The sequence below is a fragment of the Vombatus ursinus genome, unplaced genomic scaffold (genome assembly GCF_900497805.2).
Source record: "Vombatus ursinus unplaced genomic scaffold, bare-nosed wombat genome assembly UNPS02005286.1, whole genome shotgun sequence".
Taxonomy (NCBI): Eukaryota; Metazoa; Chordata; class Mammalia; order Diprotodontia; family Vombatidae; genus Vombatus; species Vombatus ursinus.
Genome location: NW_020945064.1, coordinates 6,478,595 through 6,498,938, shown reverse-complemented (window position 1 = coordinate 6,498,938; position 20,344 = coordinate 6,478,595). Strand labels below are relative to the sequence as shown.

General features: G+C 45.3%; 2 protein-coding genes across 5 annotated transcripts in view; one reads left to right on the top strand and one right to left on the bottom strand.

Annotated features, from left to right (window-relative positions):
• The window catches only part of GALNS (galactosamine (N-acetyl)-6-sulfatase), a 70,489-nt gene extending 60,206 nt beyond the window's left edge, over window positions 1-10,283 (bottom strand). For 2 of the 4 annotated variants that reach the window (XM_027847262.1, XM_027847255.1), the window contains exons 1-3: window positions 10,103-10,283; window positions 2,507-2,630; window positions 1,149-1,223 (exon numbers count right to left, since the gene is read on the bottom strand). In XM_027847262.1, the coding sequence (XP_027703063.1) occupies window positions 1,149-1,223; window positions 2,507-2,630; window positions 10,103-10,213 (310 nt within the window). In that variant the 5' untranslated portion in view covers window positions 10,214-10,283. Of the gene's footprint in view, window positions 1-1,148; window positions 1,224-2,506; window positions 2,631-10,102 lie in introns of those variants that run through there. The other 2 variants (XM_027847248.1, XM_027847267.1) reach the window with 2 other exon arrangements.
• Window positions 10,284-10,424: 141 nt separating this feature from the next.
• Window positions 10,425-17,824, top strand: TRAPPC2L (trafficking protein particle complex 2 like). The gene is made up of 5 exons (XM_027847724.1): window positions 10,425-10,512; window positions 12,284-12,456; window positions 14,576-14,663; window positions 14,817-14,896; window positions 17,596-17,824. Exons 1-5 carry the CDS (start codon window positions 10,480-10,482, stop codon window positions 17,639-17,641), a joined length of 420 nt encoding a protein of 139 aa, XP_027703525.1. The 5' UTR covers window positions 10,425-10,479; the 3' UTR covers window positions 17,642-17,824.
• The last annotated feature ends 2,520 nt before the right edge of the window (window positions 17,825-20,344 follow it).

Below are 20,344 nucleotides of genomic sequence, written 5' to 3'. Positions count from 1 at the left end.
TGTGTGTGTGTGTGTGTGTGTGTGTGTGTGTGTGTGTGTGTGTGTGTCTCCTGAAGTTTCTCCAGACACTTTTCTGTCACCTTCCCCCACCAGTAGGAAGGATCAACTTGAGGGAGTTGACAAGTCTCTTTTTGCTAAAACTTTTTTCTCCTATTTCATGGGAAACAAATTTCTTAAAAATGTGTCTAAACTCCGTCACCTTGAGCTCAGCCTGCTACCACTGAACCTGGCTTCCCCTAAGCGGAAGTCTTCACTGCTCCTACGGCCCAAACTCTGCTTTCCCACCTGAGCCCTTAGAAGCTCCCAGGCCCCATCCCTAAGGCCTCCAGGGCCCTGCCCTTGCTGGCATACTACTCCAATTTCAGGAGATAGCTCCAACACTCCTTCCTGGGGGCAGCCTCTGCTCCCTCTGAGCTTTCACGGCACTCGGTCTAGACTTCCCTCACACACATTTTATTTCACATTACAGCTATCTGTATGCATGCCCCACTTCTACTACTAGGTCCTAGGGGAAGGAGCCCCATTTCATTCCCTTCTGCATTCCCCGGTGCCTGGCAGCCCACAGGACCTCACCAGAGACATTCTGAAGGTTTGCCTAGGGACCAAGCCCATCCTTGGGGCACTGAGCAGAAAAGAATGAAGCCCAAGTATGGTATGGAATCGGGACCCAGGCAGCAGAAAAGATGCATGAAAGAAGCCAAAAATTATCGTTCAGGGACAGAGTCATTAGCACTTGTCAGTTCCCTGCCTCATCCTGCCATGGCAGATTTCATGCTAGGTCAGCAAGGATGTCATCTGGCCTGAGAAGCAAGAAGGGCGCCACATGCCAGTGCAAAGATGAGACTGGGGCTAGCTGTCTATTTGGGGGTGAGGGGGTGTTCTTTTTAGCAGTGTAACGGTTTAAACCCCAAGTTGTCAATGTAGCATCTACATTCCCCAAAATACGTATTCAGCCAAAAAAATCATGTGGATAAATAAGAGTTTAGTGGGACCCTTCTTTCCTCCTCACCCCCACAGCCGTTTCTGAAAAGACAGCCAAATCTATCTTTTGGGCAATCTTCCTAACACTTTCTGCAAAGGTACTTAGCAAAGGAAACTGAGGGTCAGGAGGGACTTCTGAAGGGTAAGAGAAGGACAAAAATCCATACCATTTCGGGCATGTCCATTAGTTGTATAGAATCCATTGCGGATGGGAAGGCGGCCCGTGAGTAGCGCTGCTCTTGCTAAAGAGAAATAAAGACACAAAGACAAGAAATGGTTTAATGGAATGAATTATATGGAAATATGTTTTGCATGACTGCACAGCATAACCTATGTCAAATTGCTTGCCTTCTCATTGGGGGTGGGGTGGGTAGGGAGGGAGGAAATTTGGAATTCAAAATTTTTAAAAACGAATGTTAAAATTTTTTTACATGTAATTAGGAAAAAATAAAATATCTGAGGAAAAAAGATAAGCACATTCAGATTAGAATAAAGTAATTGATATTGAAAAAAAAAAAAGAAATGGCTTAATGGGCCCAGATCTTTTAAAATGGATATGAAGTGATTAATGCAGAAATGTTTTGCATGACTTCATGCGTGTAATTGGTATCGTATTTCTTGCCTTCTCAATGGGTGGAGGAGGGGATGGAGAGAGGGAGAGAATTTGGAATTGGAAATAAAAATAAAAAAATTTTAAAAAGATTTAAAAAATAAAACAAAATGGGCATGAAGGCAGGATTCCCCAACAAGATGATGGCGATCTACTAAGAGATCCTGAATGGCTATCACCCAGGCAGTGAAAGCCACCATACCTCCCTTTCCAAGGCTCACGGGATCTTGAGGTGGCCCTCAAAGCTACCCTTCCAACCCTCCTAAGTCAGAAATATTTTCCACTTTCCTCTTTTCTTCAGTGATCATAACATTCTGTGAGAAATACAAAGTAATTTCTTATCAGGAAAAGATTAGAGACTTATGCTCTCAATACTCTCTAATAGTTATGATGATAATGATAAATGCCACCTGATGTTTATCTAGTAATTTTAAAGTCTTCAAAGCATTTTATAGACCTCACTTCACTTGTTCCTCAAAACAACGCAGTGACGTAGCTACCACAGGCATCATTATCACGATTTTATACATGAGAAAACTGAGGCTCAGAATTTAAGTGACTTGGTCACATAGCTATTAAAAGTGTCAGGGGTGGGACTGAACTCAGATCTTTCCTGACTGCAAGTCCAGTGCTCTTTCTGCTAGACCACTCCACCTCTAGACTATAGTTCCTGTAAACACAGGAATGCTGGTTTTCAGCACCATGTTGGAATATATAAAATACATAAAATAGAAAATATAAAACAGAGCCCCAGAGACCAGAAAACAAAGGGAAGTGCTGGGACTCTGAGATACCCGGTACCGCCCAAGGAGTCCCTCACTGTCAGGTGAGGACAGAAACGCAGTGCTTGCATTCCCAGGCCTAGGAGCCCCCCACTCTGCCACCCTGGAGTAGGACAAGCTCAAGAGTACTTACACGGAGAGCACAGGGGGTTGGCAGTGTAGAAGTTGGGGAAAAGCATCCCTTCGGTAGCCATTCGATCCAGATTGGGGGTCTCTCTAGAAGGTTCCCCATTCACGCCCAGGTCGCCCCAGCCCATCTACAGGAGGGAAGGAACAACAGGGCAAGTAAACAACTCTCCTCTTCCGTGCGGACCCCTCACTCACTACCACAATTTTACTAGCTCCATGTACACTCCTCAACCTTGCAGTTCAGAGCTGCCTGGCTTTTTGCAACAGATGAGAGAGCCAATTTCTCAACTTTCTCATCCCTCACATTCTAATTTCAGAAACGTTTCACCTCGATTTCCGATTGATCTTTCTCTGGCAGTCGCCCATTCTCAGTCTCTGACAAGTCTGATCTGTAAAAACCAACCTCTGCAATGCACAAGGAGCTATTTAAAAAAAAAATATCTTTTTGTAATGCAAAGCCCTCTCCTACGACTTTCTTTTCTATACAAATGTGATTTTCTTAAAATGAAGTCTAAATGTTACAGAGTGCTCACTGATAGAATTTGGTCAACAGGGTATGTACCTCATGGGCTAAGAGCAGGAAGGAGGATCTGATCAGTTCATTCCATGACTGGGGTGGGGGGGCTGAGAGTCAGAAGACTTAGGTTCACCTTCTGGTGGTAACTCTAGATAACCTGTCACAATCATATATTATATCACAATTCTCTATTCCACATCCCTGCTATAGTATATGTGGAATAATATTTGCCCCTACAAGGATATTTTCAGAATTATATGCTATTTGTAAAGTATTAAGGAAAATGTCACATAAAGTATTATTATCATTATTATTTATTATTATTTCACTATGCCCCTACAAGGATATTTTCAGAATTATATACTATCTGCAAAGGATTAAGAAAAGTATCACATAAACACAAAATATTATTATCATTATTATTATTATTATTATTATTATTAAACTATTATTATTTCACTATGTCCCTATAAGATATTTTCAGGATTGTATACTATCTATAAAGTATTAAGGAAAGTGTCATATAAGGTATTATTATTATTGTTATTATTACTACTATCATTTTAATAATATTCCTATTAAAGCCGTAGAGAGGAAACAGGAAAAATCCCAGGAGTCTGGCAAAATGTTGGGTGCTCTTGCTTCCCCATTTTGTCCAGCCCATCAATTTTTCAACCCCTTCTCCCAACTCAGAACAAAAAGATACACTAGGTCATTTCCCCTCTCCTTAGAGCTCTATCTACCTCCTAAAATGAAAAAAAATATATGTTTATGCATAGAAAATGATTCTGGGGAGAAAAGGATAAGATGGCTTGGATAAGTTGCAATTCACACTAATGAGAGCACAGATCGGTCTAATTCAGTCAAAATAACCATTTATTAAGCGGCTACTATGTGCCAGGAACTGTGATAAGTGATACAAAGAAAGTATGTGTGTTTAAGTGTGTGTGTGTGTGTATGTGTGTACAAAGATATGTTTGGATATATGTATATATGTATGCATAATATATATTTTATACATGTGTGTATATGTATATATTTTTTCTCTTAGCTCATGCCATACACTGTTGACCAAATTCTATCAGTGAGCACTCTGCAGTAGTTAGACTTCATTTTAAGCAAATCCATATTTGTATAAAAAAGAAAACTACAGAAGAAAAATTTGCATTTCAAAAAGATTTTTTAAAAATAGTCACTGTGCACTGCAGATGTGGAGGTACAAAGAAGGGCTAGACTGTCCTGCCCTCAAGAAGCTCACAGTCTAACAGCATCTAAATGTGTATTCAAATTTTAAATGGCAAATTTTTAAAAAACAGAATCCAATTAAGGTGTTTTTCTCCCTGACACCTGCTTCTTATGTGTACAGTCAATGGCTGAGCAGAGAAAGTGCCTCTGCTCTTTGAGAAGACTGCCCACCCATGGCCACCCTGGCATATCACCCCCCTGTACACTTTCTCCTCTCCCTGCCTTCTTTCCCAGAAACAGGACCCTACTTCTTTTATGAGGAATCTCGGTAACAATTCACACAAACCTAGGAACCGTCTCTCTCACAGTTACCAAAGGGAAAGGACGTTGTGGGACGGAGCCCAGAAAGAGGAAACGAGTCATTTCAAATGAGTAAGAGAAGTTGAAGAAAAGCCACAGTGAGCCAGTGGACGTTGACAAATCTTTTAAAACTCGTGTTTTAAAATGAGGGAGCAGGAAAACTTCAGTCGGTGACTCCGAGTCTCTACAGGGTGTCAGAGAAGACGCTATTTTGAGGCTGACATTATCCAGAAGGGAAAAATGATCCACCTGCGGCTGGCCAAAAGCTTTTCTCTCTGGCTGCTTTTGCACCTTAGACTTTTTTTGAACCCAATAACCAATAAAATTCATTGAGACCTTAGAGGACTAGTTCTGTCAAATTTTCATACTCTATTTATGAGAAAAATCAAATGTGTTAAGACTGTACATGCATATATGGTAAATATACATATAATATTAAAATGTATATATACATTTTCATTTCCTATGTATATATTTTTATTTATCTGGTGTCTTTTGCAAAGCTTTATTTCTACATAATGTCTCCCTTAACTTTTTTGAATTTAATTTTTGGGGAAACTTAACTAGAATAATCAGTAACCTGAAACATTCAAGGGGATCTTCACACAGCTACACAAACACTCTGGGTGTGGTTTTAGAGGTGACTGGTAGACCAAGAGGTGGTTCTTATTTTCTAAGGGCAGCAGTCTCTAAATTTTGGGGCTCCTACACTGCTATCAAAAGAGTTTTTTGAGCATGCATCCCAATATGGGTATATTTACTTATTTTGTAGATTATATACATGGACTATCAAACAAATAATTAGTATTTCATAAAATTTATACAAAAATAACAATTAAAAAGGATGAGATAAGGATGAAGTAATGTTTGATCCCAGAAGCAATAGGAAGCTACTGGAGTTACTGAGAAGTGACCTGATTGGATCTGAGCTTAGCTAAATCACTTGGTGGTCAGGGGATAGAGCACTGGACCAGGAGTCAGGAAGACCTCAGTTCCAAAATGGCCTCAGACACTTTCTAGCCGTCTGACCCAGGGAAAGTCACTTAACCACTGTTTGCCTTAATCCACTGGAGAAGTAAATGGCAAACCACTGCAGTATCCTTGCCAAGAAAACCCTGTGGACAGTACTGGTGTGCTACGGTCCACAGAGCATCATGACTGAACAACAAGTCTCGGGGGACCTGTGGAGAACGGGTCAGATGGGAGATAAGTGGAGCTGGAAGACAATAGGACTGCTGCAGTAATACAGATGAAGGGTGACAATGGCCTGAACCCGTGTGCTGGCAGAAGGGTGCGGACAGGGGTGGAGGAGACAGAAGCGACAAGATCTGGCCCCTGAGTGAACAGGCTGGCAGTCTGGCTGCTCCTCTGGTGCAAGTCATTCTGACTCACTCCTAACAAAGAATGGAGAAGCAGGGGGGCTCTGCCTCATTGCCCACTGTCCCCAGAAGAGCGGAGAGGGCTGGGGAAGGTGGGAGCATGCACAGGGGAGGGAGGAGGTGCAGGTGGAGAGTGAAGGAAGGATAGGGGCCGGAGACAAGCCCTGCCACTGGGATCTGAGCCATCTGCCCACCTTCCAAGGGGTAGCCTCCCCCCAACCCTGCCTTGGTGACTACTCTCTTCTAGTCTCCATCATTTTGAATCTCAAATAGACCTTCCTTGCTCCTTCTGGGCCCAGAGTGCTAGACAAAATTAAATGAAGGCCATCTGCCACCCTTTAAATGGGTAAAGTAAGGGGAAAAAAAACACAGTGAATGTAAATACAGGTAAAGATGTGTTTTTTCCCAATGGAATCAAACTAAAGGATAATATCACATTGGTTTTATGCCAAAGCTTTGATAGGATTATGACTACCTACCTAGCCTGATGTTTGAGGCTTGCTGCTTCAGATTTAATCTAGCCCTGGGGCCAGGCTAAAAGAGTACTGAGTAACTCAGGGTTGGAAATAACTGGAAAACTTGGGCCCAGGGCAGGATCCGGCCGCACCCGCTCCTGTCTTAGTCACACTGGAAGGCGCTATCTGGAGGAGCCGAGCCAGCCATCTCCCCCAGGTGACTTGTGTGAGGGCACACGGTGGGGAGCAGCCCGCCTTCTCTCACCATAAGCCTCTTTCTGCCTTGAGTTCCTCCCGGCCCTTTCTTCTTTCTCCCATGCATGCCCAGAAGGCGGCAGAGCATCACAAGAGACCTCTCAGACTCAAAGAGACCTCAAAGGCCAGCCATCTTGTCCAATGCCCTCATTTAATGGAGGCCCAGGCAGGGGAAGATCCTTGCTCAGTCCCATGAGCCGTCAAAACGGCAGAGCTAGGATTTGAACCCAGGTTCTCAGACTCCAAATCTGGTCCATACTCTGCTCTTCACTCTGCCAGCGGAAAGGAGAGAGATCCAAGGAAGGCGGGATTCAGGGCCCCCCCCCATCACTAACCTTTCTGAGCCTCAGTTTCCTCATATACAAAATAAGAAAGTTGGAGTAGAAATACTACAAATGCAATCACCATTCAGTAAGTGTTTCATGGGCATTATGCCAGGTGCTAGGGATACAAAGACAAAAGCTGCAAGGAACCCACATTCTACCGGGGCACACATGGACGACTGAGGACAACCCACACAACTGTGCGCGCCACTGTGTTTAAACTTCTTTCCAGGTTTGAAATCTAGGATGCCATCCCTCTAAGCTCATGTTCCCGTCCCTGCACAGAGCAGACACATACTGAACACTGGATTTAGCACGGGTGTATAAGTCATTAGAGGCAGATGGTTAGTTTGCCTCAGTTTCTTCAACTGTCCAGTGGAGATAATAATAGTACCGACCTCGAAGGGTTGTTGAGGATCAAATCATATAATACTGGTAAAAGTCCTTAGCCCAGTGCCTGGCACATAGGAGGCACTACACAAACGCTTATTTCCCTCTTTTTTCTGGGACTCGGTCCTCTCTTCTTCTCTGGAGAAATAAAGGGGTTGAATGAGATGATTTTTAGGGCCCCTTCCACCTTTAAAACCTGTTATCCTCCATGGACAAGTTATTTAATTTCTCCAAGTCTCAGTTTATTCATCTGTCCAATGGGGATAATAATACACCACATACCTCACTAGGCTAATAGTGAGGAAAAGGGCTTTGTAAACCTCCATTCTTTCACTCAAACAACTATTTCTTAAGGGCTTACAGAATGATCAGCATGATACAAGGTGCTAGGGGAGAGGCTGGATAAGCTGCTAGCCCTGAAGCAGCTTACTGCTAACACAGATAAATAAATTCAAATAGATCTGTGCACAGAGAGGGTTGGAGAATCTGTCAGCTAAGAACTTTAAGTCTATGATTCTATAATGTATATATTACAGGAGAAGGACAGCAGAGAGGTACAAAAAAGAGTGATGTGTGAGGTCTGAGGACGTCCTGGGCTCTCTTCTCTCCTCGACCTCTTCAGCTATCATGGGTTCAATGATCATCTCTAAGTAGATTACCGCCAAACTGTTATCTCTAGCCCAAATTTCTCCCTGCTTAATTTTAGACTTGTATTACCAATTGCCAGTTGGACGTTGTCACCTTGACGTCATGTACGCATCTCAAACCCAACAGGTCTCACATAGAACTCTTACTTTCTGCCAGTCTCATCTCTCCTTCCCGGTTGGCAATCTTGGAGTCATGCATGGCTCTCTCTTTCCCTCACTCCCAAATTCAATCAGCTGTCATCTTGTTGTAGCAGGAGAAATCTGCCTTCTCTTCACTATCTTCCCTAACCTGCTGCCCTTCTCACCAGATCTACTGGTCTCTGCCTTCAATCTCTCCCTTCTCCCATTCATTTTTCAGATTTATCTTTAAACACAGATCTGGTCATGTCACTACCTCCCCACTCACAAATTTTCCATCACTTCTATTCCTCAACTTGGCATCTAGAGCCCTAACCAGTCTGGCTCCCATCCACCTTTCCAATTCCTCCTCAGTCGCACCGGATGGCTGACCTGCTCTTGGCACATAGCAACCCGGATCACCTGCCTTTCTACCTTTGCACAAGCCATTCCTTGGGTCTGGAATCCACTCACTCACTGTTCAGAGCCTTCTCCTACAAGAGGCCTTTTCAGATCTCACCACTTGTCAACACAATTTCCCTCTGAAATTACCTTTTATATTATTGAACATACATATATTATTATAGTATTATTACTATATTATATTATCATATGTTATATACATATTATTATTATTGGACACACCTTACATTATTGTACATACACACTCCTTGCCCCAGAACAATGGAAGTTGCAGACCAGAGGAAGCTTGGGTTTTGTCTTTTTATCACCAAAGCTTAGCACAGAGTTTAGCAACAGTGAGTGCTTAAAAGTGTTTAACTGTGGAATTGAGGACTTTGTTAAGAATAATCAGGGAAGAATTATAGGATTTGGAATCAGTCAACCCCCTTATTTAACAGAAGGGGAAAGGGACAGGGGATGAGGAGGGGAAAGAGGCCAGAGAAGTTAAGGGATTTGTCAAAGACTAACACGGGGCACTGAACCCTGTTTCTATGACTGGCAGAGCAGAAAAAGGACTGTACCAAAGTCAGGAGAATGGGGTTCTAGTACCAATTCCTTCCACTCAATGGGCTGCAGGTGCCTACTCGGTAAAAAGCCAGGATTATACTTGTTGGCCTCTAAATCCTATAATTTTAACCGTCCACAAGCATTTATTAAGTACCTACTGTGTGCCAGGCTCTGTGCTTAAGTATTGGGGATACAAAGTAAAGGCAAAATGTTTAGTTTAATGACTAAAGACAACATGCAAACAACTATGTACAAACAAGATATGGACAAGACAAGATAGACAAGAAAAATTGATGATGATCCCAGAGGGAAGTGACTGGGAAGGGATTCTTGCAGAGGTGAAATTTTAGCCAAGACTCCGTCCCTCCTTCCCTCCCTCCTCTCTCTCCCCCATCTCTTGCCTTCTTTCTCCCTCCTTTTCTTCCCCCTTCATCCCTCTCTCTCCTCCCCGAAGGGGACACTTGATTTGGGCTAGAAAGAACAAAGTGTGTGTGGGGGGAGGGGGAGGGTATTCAAGACTTGGTGCTTGCAGGGACCTCAGAGGCCACCTAGAGTCCATTTTACCGATTGAGAAACTGAGGCCTGCGGAGGTCCAGCAAATTTTAAAAGATCTCCTAGGTAGAGCAGAGTCTGGATCTGAACCTGAGACCTCCCCAAGACACCACGCTGCGTATTATTTTTGGAGAGAAGGCGCATGGAGCAGAATTCTCAGTCGAGAAGATCTGGATTCAAGTTCTGACTAGCTGGGTGACCCCGGGCAGGTCCCTTGGACTCTCTGAGCTCCGGGCCATGTAAGTCTTTGGGCAGAAGGATGCAGCCCTGCACCGGTGGAGGGTGTTTCCTCGCCTAGGAGTTCCCCATACCAGTCGGGGGTGGGGGAGTTAGTCTGGGAGGGGGCGCACGGGTTGGGGTGGACAGGAACCACCATCTTCCTCCCGCCTGGGCCCCAGTCACTCTGTCCGGACCCTGGACCCTGGACCCCTGACCCCATCCCCGGACTCACGTCGTCCATCAGGAGGAGCACGATGTTGGGGGTTTGGGGGTCGGCCTCCGCCCCCAGTGAAGCCCAGCCGAGAAACAGGCTCGCTCCAAATACCATGGCAACCGTCGCCATGGCAACCGCTGACGCCGGGGTAGCGCGGAGTCCGGCGCGTAGCGGGCCGGGGGCCGAGGAGTCCCGGGGAGGTGCGGGCTGAGGCAGGAGGGGAAGCGGAGCGAGAGCGAGGCTGAAAGCGCGCGCTTGCGCACATTACAGGGCTCCCGGTCTTTCATAGTCCGCCTGGGCGGGGGCGGGGGCGGGGCAAGGCTCTAGCTGGGCACGTTATGGGGCCGGGAAGTGAGAGGGCAGTCACGTGACTAGGCTCCGCCTCCCCTACCAAGATGGCGGTGTGTATTGCAGTGATCGCCAAAGAGGTGAGTACTGCCGGATGTCGGGGCCCGGGGCCTCCGGGAGGCGGCGGCGGCGGCAGCCTGGCCTCCTCCTACTGTCTCCGCCGAAGCGCTACCGAGCAGCGAGGCCCTCCCCACGGACGGACGGAGTCGGCCCCCGCGAGTGGGCCCCCGAGCTCGGCCCTGCTCCGCCCTCCTCCCCGTTGCGCTTCCATGGCCCCGAAGCGCTTCCCGGCCCCGCCCTAGAGCCCTCGGAAACTGGCCGGGGCGGGGGCAGCCCAGGTCTCATGATCAAGGTCACACGGCCAGCGGGGGCTGGGCCTGGACATGCTGGGGACACTCCCAGGGGAGGACGCGCAGGTGGGCGCGCCTCCTCTGTGGCGGAACCCTGAGGGTTAAAGTCACGACATTCCCAACAGCCAGCCTTGAGGGAGGCGTCCAAGGAGCCAGGCGAGCCAGCTGCAGCGATTTCCGCCCCCCCCCCCGTTTGACAGATGGGGAAACTGAGGCAGTCGGCGGGCAAGTAACTGGCACAGGGTCTACAGCTAGCCGGTGTCTGGGGGAGGATTTGAACCCGAGTCTTCGCTACTGCCCTAGGAGGACTGAATGCACTTAAGTTCAATTCCGTGTATTAAGCATCTACAATGTGCCAGGCACCCAGCTAAGCGTTGGGGATACAAAAAGAGGCAATAGACGGTCACTGCCCTCAAGAAGCTTACAATCTAATGGAGACAATTGAATATAACACAGCGTGCAAGCAAATATATACAAACAAGCTATCTCCAGGATAAGTAGAAAATAATTAAGAGGGGCAGGAAGAGCTTCCAGTAAAAGAAAGGATTTTGGTTGTCACTGAAAGGAAGCCAGGGAGGTCAGTAACTGGAGCAGAAGAGGCAGAGAGATCCAGGCATGAGGGACAGACAGAGAAAATGCAGAGGGCTGGAGGGCCTTGTTCATGTAACAGTCAGAGGCCAGGGTCACTGGATCTAAGAGCATCCCACGGGGAAGGTGTGAGAAGACTGCACCCAGCTGCCTGTGTGACTCCTTCTTAAAGGGTCGGAGGCAATTCTGCTGCACTGCCTCTCGTGTAATAAGTCTGGAACCTAGTAGGCGCTTAATGAATGCTTTAATTAATTAAAAAAATTTTAGGCCACGGAAGTTTAAATTACAACAGTTACCCCCAATCCTAAAACTCACAGCAGTACTGAATGGTGATAAAATATATAGGATGGGAAGGGACTTTAGGAATCAGTCCAACTGCCCGATGAGTGGTAGCTGAGACTTGACCCCAGGCTTCTGATTCCCAAATCAGTGTTCTTTCCACCCTGCTACAATGAGGCAATATAAACTTATTCCAGCATCTGAGTGGTGCAGTGGGTAGAGCATTGAACCTAGGGTCAAGAAGACCTGAGTTCAAATTTGGCCTCAGACATTTCCTAGCTGTGTGACTGTGGGCTAGTCACTTAACCCCGTGCCTCAGTTTCCTCAACTGTAAAATGGGAATAATAACAGCCTCTACCTTCCGGGGTTGTTGTGAAGATCAAAGGAAGTAATACTTGTAAAAGCCCTTAGCACAGTGGCTGGAGCAAAGTAAGCACTATTTAAATGTTAGCTATTATTAGTATCTTTACTTAATAAATGCATATTCCCTTCCTTTCAAAGACTGACTCAGACTCTAGGTAGGACATGAAGAAGTTACAGTCTTGGTTTTGAGGAATGATACATTGGAACAAAATGGTCCCTTGTAGCAATGTTTCAAATTGCTGACAGAGTAGATTTTTATCCTTTATTGCAGAATTACCCGCTCTACATCCGAAGCATCCCTGCTGAGCACGAGCTGAAGTTCCATTACACGGTGCACACGTCTCTTGATGTGGTCGACGAGAAGGTCTCTGCAATGGGCAAGGCCCTCGTGGATCAGAGGGAGCTCTACCTGGGACTCCTGTACCCCACAGAAGACTACAAAGTGTATCTTTTGATGCCCCACAGGGGGTCTTGTACATGAAGGAAGTGGCCGTATGTGTGTCCACAAATGGAGCTTCATTTTGTGGTTGTAGGAGATTGTTGAGGGCTGGTTGATCTTGGCACGAGATTCGTGCCCCTACCATTTGAGAATTAGCCATTATCCAGTTAATTAGAACCACGAAAATAGACAGTCTGCTAATTCAGGCCGCTTTTTCCTCTGTTGGGTAATTCAGAACTTCTTTGCTTAGGGGATGTCCTCAGTGCCTTCCTTTTCCTCCCCCTCCCGTATCCAGTCTGTTGAGAAATCAGTTTTATCCCCTAACTTTTTCTCCTGTCTCCTCTTTCATCCACTCACAGCCCCTTCCCTTCATCCTTCCTGAGTCCTTCCCAGATTTCTCCCTTTCTGTAGTCCATCTTCCACACAACCACCGAAGTGATTTTCCTAAAGTACACCTCTCCCTGACAATGTCAGCTCCCTGCTTGATAAACTCAAGTGACTCACTGTTACCTCTAGGATTAGATATCAATTCCTTTCTTTGGCATTTACAACTTGGCCCTTCCTGCCTTTCCAGCCTTATTATACATTACTCCCCTCCTTGTTATGGTCCAGCCAAGTGGGTGCAGGGAACTGGCCTGTTTGCTCCCCCTGTTATATGATACGCCACGTCTCCTCTCCATACCTTTGCATTGGTGCCCCCCCATTTCTGGAGTGTTCTTCCTTCTTACTTCCACCTCTTTATTCCCTCACTGCCTTCAAGACTCAGCCAAAGTGCCATCTTCTGCATGAAGCTTTCTCCAGACTAGTCTCCTCCCCCACAATAACCTTGTGTCTGTTATGTTTATATCTGTATATGTGCGTGTTGCTTCTCCTGTTAGAATGTACACTCCTTAAGCACAGGGACTTTCAATTTTGATTGTTTTATCACCAGTGCCTGAAACATTGGGCACTTAATGTTTGTTGATTGCCTCAAGGAAAAAGCAAGGCTTGCATTCCTGGTAGTTGCAATATAGAACTAACATTAAACTAATTTATAGAGTACCTGGAGACTGGGACTTCTTCCTGGCCTGGGGCATCTCATTTTATCAGTAAGGAAACCAAGTCCTTTGAGGTGAGGTGAGGTGACTTTTACACATTCATATAGGCAGGAAGTGTTGTGGCTGAGACTCAAAGTAAGGTATTTTAGAAGGGCCTCATTGCTCTTTCCATTTCCTCTGTTCCATTGATATTTTTTCTGACGGGGACACCATTTTTGCTAAGGGGTCATCATTTTGTCTCTGTACGTCATTCTGAATAACCAGTAACTTGCTTCTCTTACTGTCTATACAATCTGGAGAAAGTCACTTCACTTTTCTTAGTATAGATTTCCTTACATAAAAAATTAGATGCACTCCCAGGTTCCTCTCAGTGCTAGATCCTGTGACAAGGAGCCCCTGTCTTCCGGAGTACAATGCAGCGTAAAGCACAGTGCCCGGCACAGAGGAAGCATTTAATGAGTCCTTGTTGACTGACTGATTTGACTGGAGGCAGAGATAGAATCAGCAGGATTCTTGATTCCTGAAACCATGAGTTTTGCAAATAAGATGCTTGGATCTGGAAACGCATTCTGAAATAGAAGCACATTCCAATTTTCCCGATAGGCAGTGAATTTCTGATAGGCCAGCCCACTAAATTTTAAACCAGTATAAGATTCTTCCTCTGTACATTCAACAACAATTAAAAAATAATTCAGCGAACATTAGTTAAGCACCCCTGGTGGCCAAGGGACTACACCAGGCCCTCAGGAAAATATAAAGGTAAATGAGACCTGGTCCCTACCCTCCAAAACCTCAGACTCTGAAAGGGGTGGGGAGATGTTAAGCCCATGCGGATGTTATATCCTACCTGAGGCACGTGTGTAATGGCGATGCACACGGACTGGACAGGTTGCTGTGGCACAGTCAGGCCTGTTGTATGTTTTACTGCAAGGTTGTCACTTTGTTTTTCCAAAGTGGTTTTGTCACGGAGCTGTGAAAGTGTGAACAGATGGACACGGGCTTGCATATTCTTCATGTTGATGCTTTGTTTCATTTGCAATCACAGCAGTCCCTGTGTTCAAAGCATGTTCCCTAACCAGCTGCACAGATATGGCTATGTGACGAATTCCAAGGTGAAGTTTGTTATGGTGGTAGATTCCTCCAACACAGCACTTCGAGACAACGAGATCCGCAGTGTGAGTGTAGGAAATTTGAAAGCAACTTGCTACATCAGTAATTTTTTCCCCTTTTTTTTTTTCCCCATTCTCTTAAAATGCTGAGAAGCCAGAAATCCAGCCTGGTGGTCACTTTGTATGTGTTAATTAAAAACCCTGTTGTCTCTTTTTCAGATGTTTCGAAAGCTCCATAATTCCTACACAGATGTCATGTGCAACCCCTTCTATAACCCAGGAGACCGAATTCATTCTAGGTGAGTGGGCTGCTTCCCATCAGCTTTCTGTGCGCCGTTGCTTGACTACGGAGACTTAGCTGTTTGGAGAGTCATTTAGGGATGAGCCACTTTATCAGCGCTGACTCGGAAGCTTCCTTTCCTTGGGGACACGAGCTTCCCCGAAGGCCAGCTCTTGATGACCCTGTTCTGTCAAGTAGAAACGTACTTTTACCACCATCCCTGGCCACTTCAGTAACCAAGAACTGTGCAAGTTGTCTTCTTCGCTTTTTGTTGACTGTACAAAGGGAACTGAAGCTCTAGGTTTCTCCCAAATCGCCTTAAAACTAAATCAGTGCAGATTTCACAGCCCAGGGTGGCTTGGTGTTCATTGTCCCTCTAAAATGACTTGGAAGTTGGAGTCATTACTCAGGAAACAGTTCTAGAGAGGCCATTTACCAGCACCTTCCTGGACGAGAATCTTGTCAGCCACGTGTCACCCAGTGTGAAGTCAGCTGTCCTTGGCTGGAGGGAGCCCCTGGGCAAAGTGATCCACTCTGAGGTGTCAGAGTTTTCCTTGTTCATCCCTTATTCGTATTTATTCAGAGCAATAAAATGATCCAGTGAGATGATATTTGAGAAGCCCAGTGACTGGACACCATAGACACTTAACAAAGGTTTGGTTTTTGCCCTTCCTTCCTTCCCTTTATTCTCTTTGGAGCCAAACAGAGCGAGTCTGATCTTTGTTAAACAAGACAGCCCTTCAGGCACTTGAAGAGAACCACGATGTCCTTCCGCTGAGTCTCTTCTTGACTTGTCTTCAAGCAAAACATCTTTGGGGGCTTTGGCCAATTCTCAAGTCATGCTCTCCGGGCCCTTCATCTTTCTGGTCTTCCCCCTTGATTTGTTTTTCAGCTTATCAGTATCCTTCCTAAAACAGGACCCCCACGACTGACCTGAAGGATAGTGTGAGTGTGGCCGGTTTAGGACAGTGCTGTAGAACATCTCCTCCGTGGTCCTAGACAGGAAGCCTCTCTTGATGAGGCTGAGACTGCACCAGCTTTTGTGGCTGACACTATACCAGCTCGTACTGAATTTGTAATCCACTCAGACCTCTTAGCTGCCTAGCCACATCTCCCCATCTTTTCTGTAAAGCTGGTTTATTGCAAATGAATGTCACACAGGCCAGTTCTTTCAGGTCCCTGAGATGGACAGTTCATTTGTGCCTAGTGACTTGAACTCAGGATCAGTTTGATGTTCTCTGTCTCTCTCTCTCCCATTCTCCCTCTTTCCCTGTCCCCCCCTTCCCTCCCTCCCTCTCTCTCTTTTCCTTTTTCTCTTCTCTCTCTCTCTCTCTTTCTCAACTATCTGGGTATCAGTTTCCAGTTTGCCATGTTTGTTCTGTCTTTGCTATTCAGAAGTTCCTGCTGCTTGACAGGGAAAACGAGCAAAGTAGGTGATCGTAGAATCATCAGTTTAGAGCTCGAAGGGACCTGAGCTCATTCAAGTTTTGCCTTCTCTCTCATCGGCCCTCATCCTGTCCATTCCGATGATCCATCCTGCCCCTTCTTGGATACTTCTCTTTTGTCAATGTGGCTAAAAAAAAATGCTCTCTTGGTTGTTAGCATTCCTCATTCTGACCGTTAGTTCCCCGGACCCCTCCTAATGGGGGTCAGGCCATGCTTAGTGTCCTTCCTTTCTTTGCCCTTACTCTCATCCTCTGCACGTATTTTCCTTCAGTATAAGGTGGCTGATGGTTCCCCGTAGGTTCTTTTAAACAACTCCTTTTTTTCCTCTCCCTAAAATGTTTTCCTTATGACTCCAGAGTTAAATTATTGAGAGTTTTCAATCCCTCCTGGGCTGACAGCCTGTGGAATTTTGGTCTCTAGAATCTGCCCCTCTTTCAGTGGACTCTGAGACAGGGCACATGTCAGGCTGTGCTTAGGGCCGCTCCCCTTCTGGGTCATGGTGGTGGAGGTGAGCTAGTTCTCCCTTGGTTTCCTACTTTTAAAATTATTTTTAAGGCAAGTCAGGAAATTATTAGCTCTGTGAGGTGAGTTCTGTCCTTGACTAGGAGCCTGTCTTCACTATATGAAGCTTATTTCAATAACAAGTTGAATCAGTTGAAGCTCCAGTGTTTCTTCCCATACACCCTAAGGTCCAAGGTCTCTCCTTGTTCTGTGCTTCCCAGTGTAGCCAGCGTTAATGTTTTGTGTTCAGATGCATTCAGGATGTTAGTAAAGAAGGGAGCAAGGAAGGAAGGAAGGGCTTTCTGATCATTGAGGATATTGTCTAAAGGCAGTAATTCCGAATCCAAATATTAAAATGTGCCCAAAGTGGCGGGCCCCTCACTCCCAGCCTTACATGCTTTTCCATACATATAAATCATATTTCCCTAGCATCTCCTACTCCACACTGATGTCACTTGCATTTGTAGTAAGCCTCGTCCCTTTAGTCCTGGGTTCATTCTAGGTTTCAGGTTTACTCAGGCAGGTAGGCTTTTTCTGAGACTTCTCTGAGCTTCAGTTTCCTCATCGGTAAAGTGGGGTCAACTTACGGTCGAATGAGGTACACAAAGGCTTTCACAGGTTCTAACATCATGTAGCTTGTTGGGTATTGTTAAAAAAAAAAAAATCAGTGACACTCTGCCAACTAGAAACACTTAAGAATTTTCCTAGTCATCATTATGACCCTCATTCGAAGCTTTTCTGTCTCTTAATTGTTCTGTTTCTTTGTTGCAGGGCCTTTGATAACATGGTGACTTCCATGATGGTGCAGGTTTGTTGAGAGATAGTTTACAGTTATTTCTGAAAAATGCCGTTTGTACAGAACTGTATGATGCAGATGTGTGTATATATTGCCTCCTCCCATGTATAACATGAAAGCCACTCTCTTTGGATGTCCAAAAACTCTTGTGTAAAGTGAAAGACTATATAAAGCTTATTTCAATAAAAAGTTGAATCAGTTGAAGCTTCAGTGTTAATTCCTATACACCCTAAGGTCCAAGGTTTCCCAGGACAAGGTGTCTCCTTGCTCTGTGCTTCCCAGTGTAGCCAGTGTTAATGTTTTGTGTTCAGATGCTTTCCGGATGATAGGAAAGAAGGGAGCAAGGAAGGAAGGAAAGACTTTCTGAGCATTGAGGATATTGTCTAAAGGCAGTCATTCCAAACCCAAATATAAAAATGTGCCCAAAGTGGCAGGGCCCCTCAATCCCAGCCCTACATGCTTTTCCTTTAGTCTAGAGCATATTACTACTGAGGAGGGGATGAGAGATTAGGCTTCCTACTCTGTGGAAGTTGCAAAGAGGCGAGTTCAGGTTCAATTCGAGAAAAAAGCTTCCTAACAATCTGAGCTCTCTCCAAATGGAATGGACCACTTTAGGGAGAAGTGAGTGCCCACCCTCTTGTTGGTGGGCTTCAAACAAAGGCCGGAGGATGGCTACTGGGTATGTTGGAGAGAAGAGCCTTGTTCAGGTCTGGATTGGATGAATGTGGTCTTCGTGTTTGCTCCTGCTTTAGGAATTCTGTGATTTGGGGACTTTTCCCCAGGTTCTGAGGATTTAAGAAATCTCTTTGCAACTAGTGTTAATGTACTAGGTACGCTAAGAGGCTTCTTGGATTTTTAACACAATGACATTTTCCTTATTCCAGGTTAACAAGGCTTTGGTCCCACAGCCTGGTTTCTCCATCTAGAGCAGGGGTTCTTAACCTGGCGTCCCCAGACCCTTGGTCTGTGGATAGATTTCAGGCAGTCTGGGCACTTACATGGGAAAAGAAAACGACTTCATTAAAAATATCTTCACTATTAATTGAAATTTAGCATTTCCTTCCATTAAGCATGACAAAAAAAAAAAAAGATGCTGAAAAGGGGTCCGTAGACTTTCCCAGACTTCCAGAGGGGTCTGTCACGCAAGAAAGGTCAAGAACCCCTGGTCAAGAGTATAAGTTTTTCGGCCTATTTTGTTGGAATGAGGGATCCCTTTGGGGCTCCCTTGTTTTAGTCGTCATCTTTATACCTTTAGCCAAAGACTTTACATTTCATTTCTGTCACCATAGGAATCCCTCTGGCTTCAAAGGGTTTTGTTTGTTTAAAAGTAAACTATTCAGTCTAGCCGGTCGGTCAAGGTTAAGCCTCCTAACCTCAGTTAGAGGGGCTTCAGCTAGGTTTTGCCAACAGCTGCCATAAGATCCTGCAAAACCCCTGGGGCCCGAGTTGCTGGTGGGGAGGTTGTTAGCACTGATCAATCCCACAGTGATTACTCCAATTGATTTCTTTCTCTGTTTTAGTAGTGGGAAGTTCAGGAGGAGAGAAATGGCAGCTGGCCTTTCACCAGCAACCATTATCCATTCACAGTGTTAATGAACCCCCCCCCCCCCCCGGCCATTAGATATAGCTCTAATGTTTGGAGTTATTGGTCAGAGAAAAAAGTCCTTCAGACATCCAAAGCAGTTAGAGATTTTTGAACTGCCACACTCCTGTAAACTTGGCAGCGGTGATAGGGACTGAAATGTACTGGCCAGCGGTGGTGGTTCCCTAGAAATCATTAAAAATGATTTCCTGTCTTGGCCTCCTGTCTTAGGCCAAATGTAAGGCCCTGTCACAGCTAGGTCTCAAGTCTTAAGAGAGGTCATAGCAAGGGGAGAAGAGCATCCTGGCTTTCCAGGATGATTACACATTACTCCCTTCACCTGTTCTGTGTTCTCTGTGGAGGGTCTTGGAGCTATTCAGGAGGTCTCCCTTCGAGGGACTTTTTCTGATTTCCTAGCTGTTAGTATATTATTCATCCTCATCTCTATGCCCTTCCCCCCATTAGTTTTGTATGTGCATGGATTGTATCCCCTTTAGTAGAGTGTAAGCTCTTTGAGTACAGGGACTGTCTCATTTTTTTATTTATATGCATAGTGATTGGTACATGGTAGTGGTGTGATAAATAGTTGTTCTTACCAGTTCTTACCACTTCTTCTTCTTACAATGGAAGCCTGTAGAAGAGTTGAAAACCTAAGTCACAGCGGTCCCCAGGTTTGCCTAGGAGACACTCCTTCCCTCCCCCCCCCCCAGAAAAAACAACTACAACCCAGAAATGTGATAAAACCAGAGTGGATAGCATGTAAACTAATAGGGAGAGACAGACCCACCATCACAAACATATTATAGCCAATACTTTGGTTCCTCAAATCCCCTGAAAACATCCAGTAAGCCTTTTTTGTACATATTTGGGAATGGAAGATGAGAGAACTGAATAGAAGAGAATATGGCGGCAAACTCCTTTATATTGCTTATGTTAGAAGATAAGACTAGAGTAGATGTTGTAAGCAATAGCAGTTCTATTTATAGCATGGTAGAGCCAAGATGTGGCAGCTAGGTGGCGCCATGGTGCACAGAGCACTGGGCCTGGAGTCAGGAAGACTTAACATCCCCGAGTTCAAATCTTGCATCAGACACTTCCTAGCTGAGTGACCCTGGGCAAGTCACTGAACTCTGTTTGCCTCA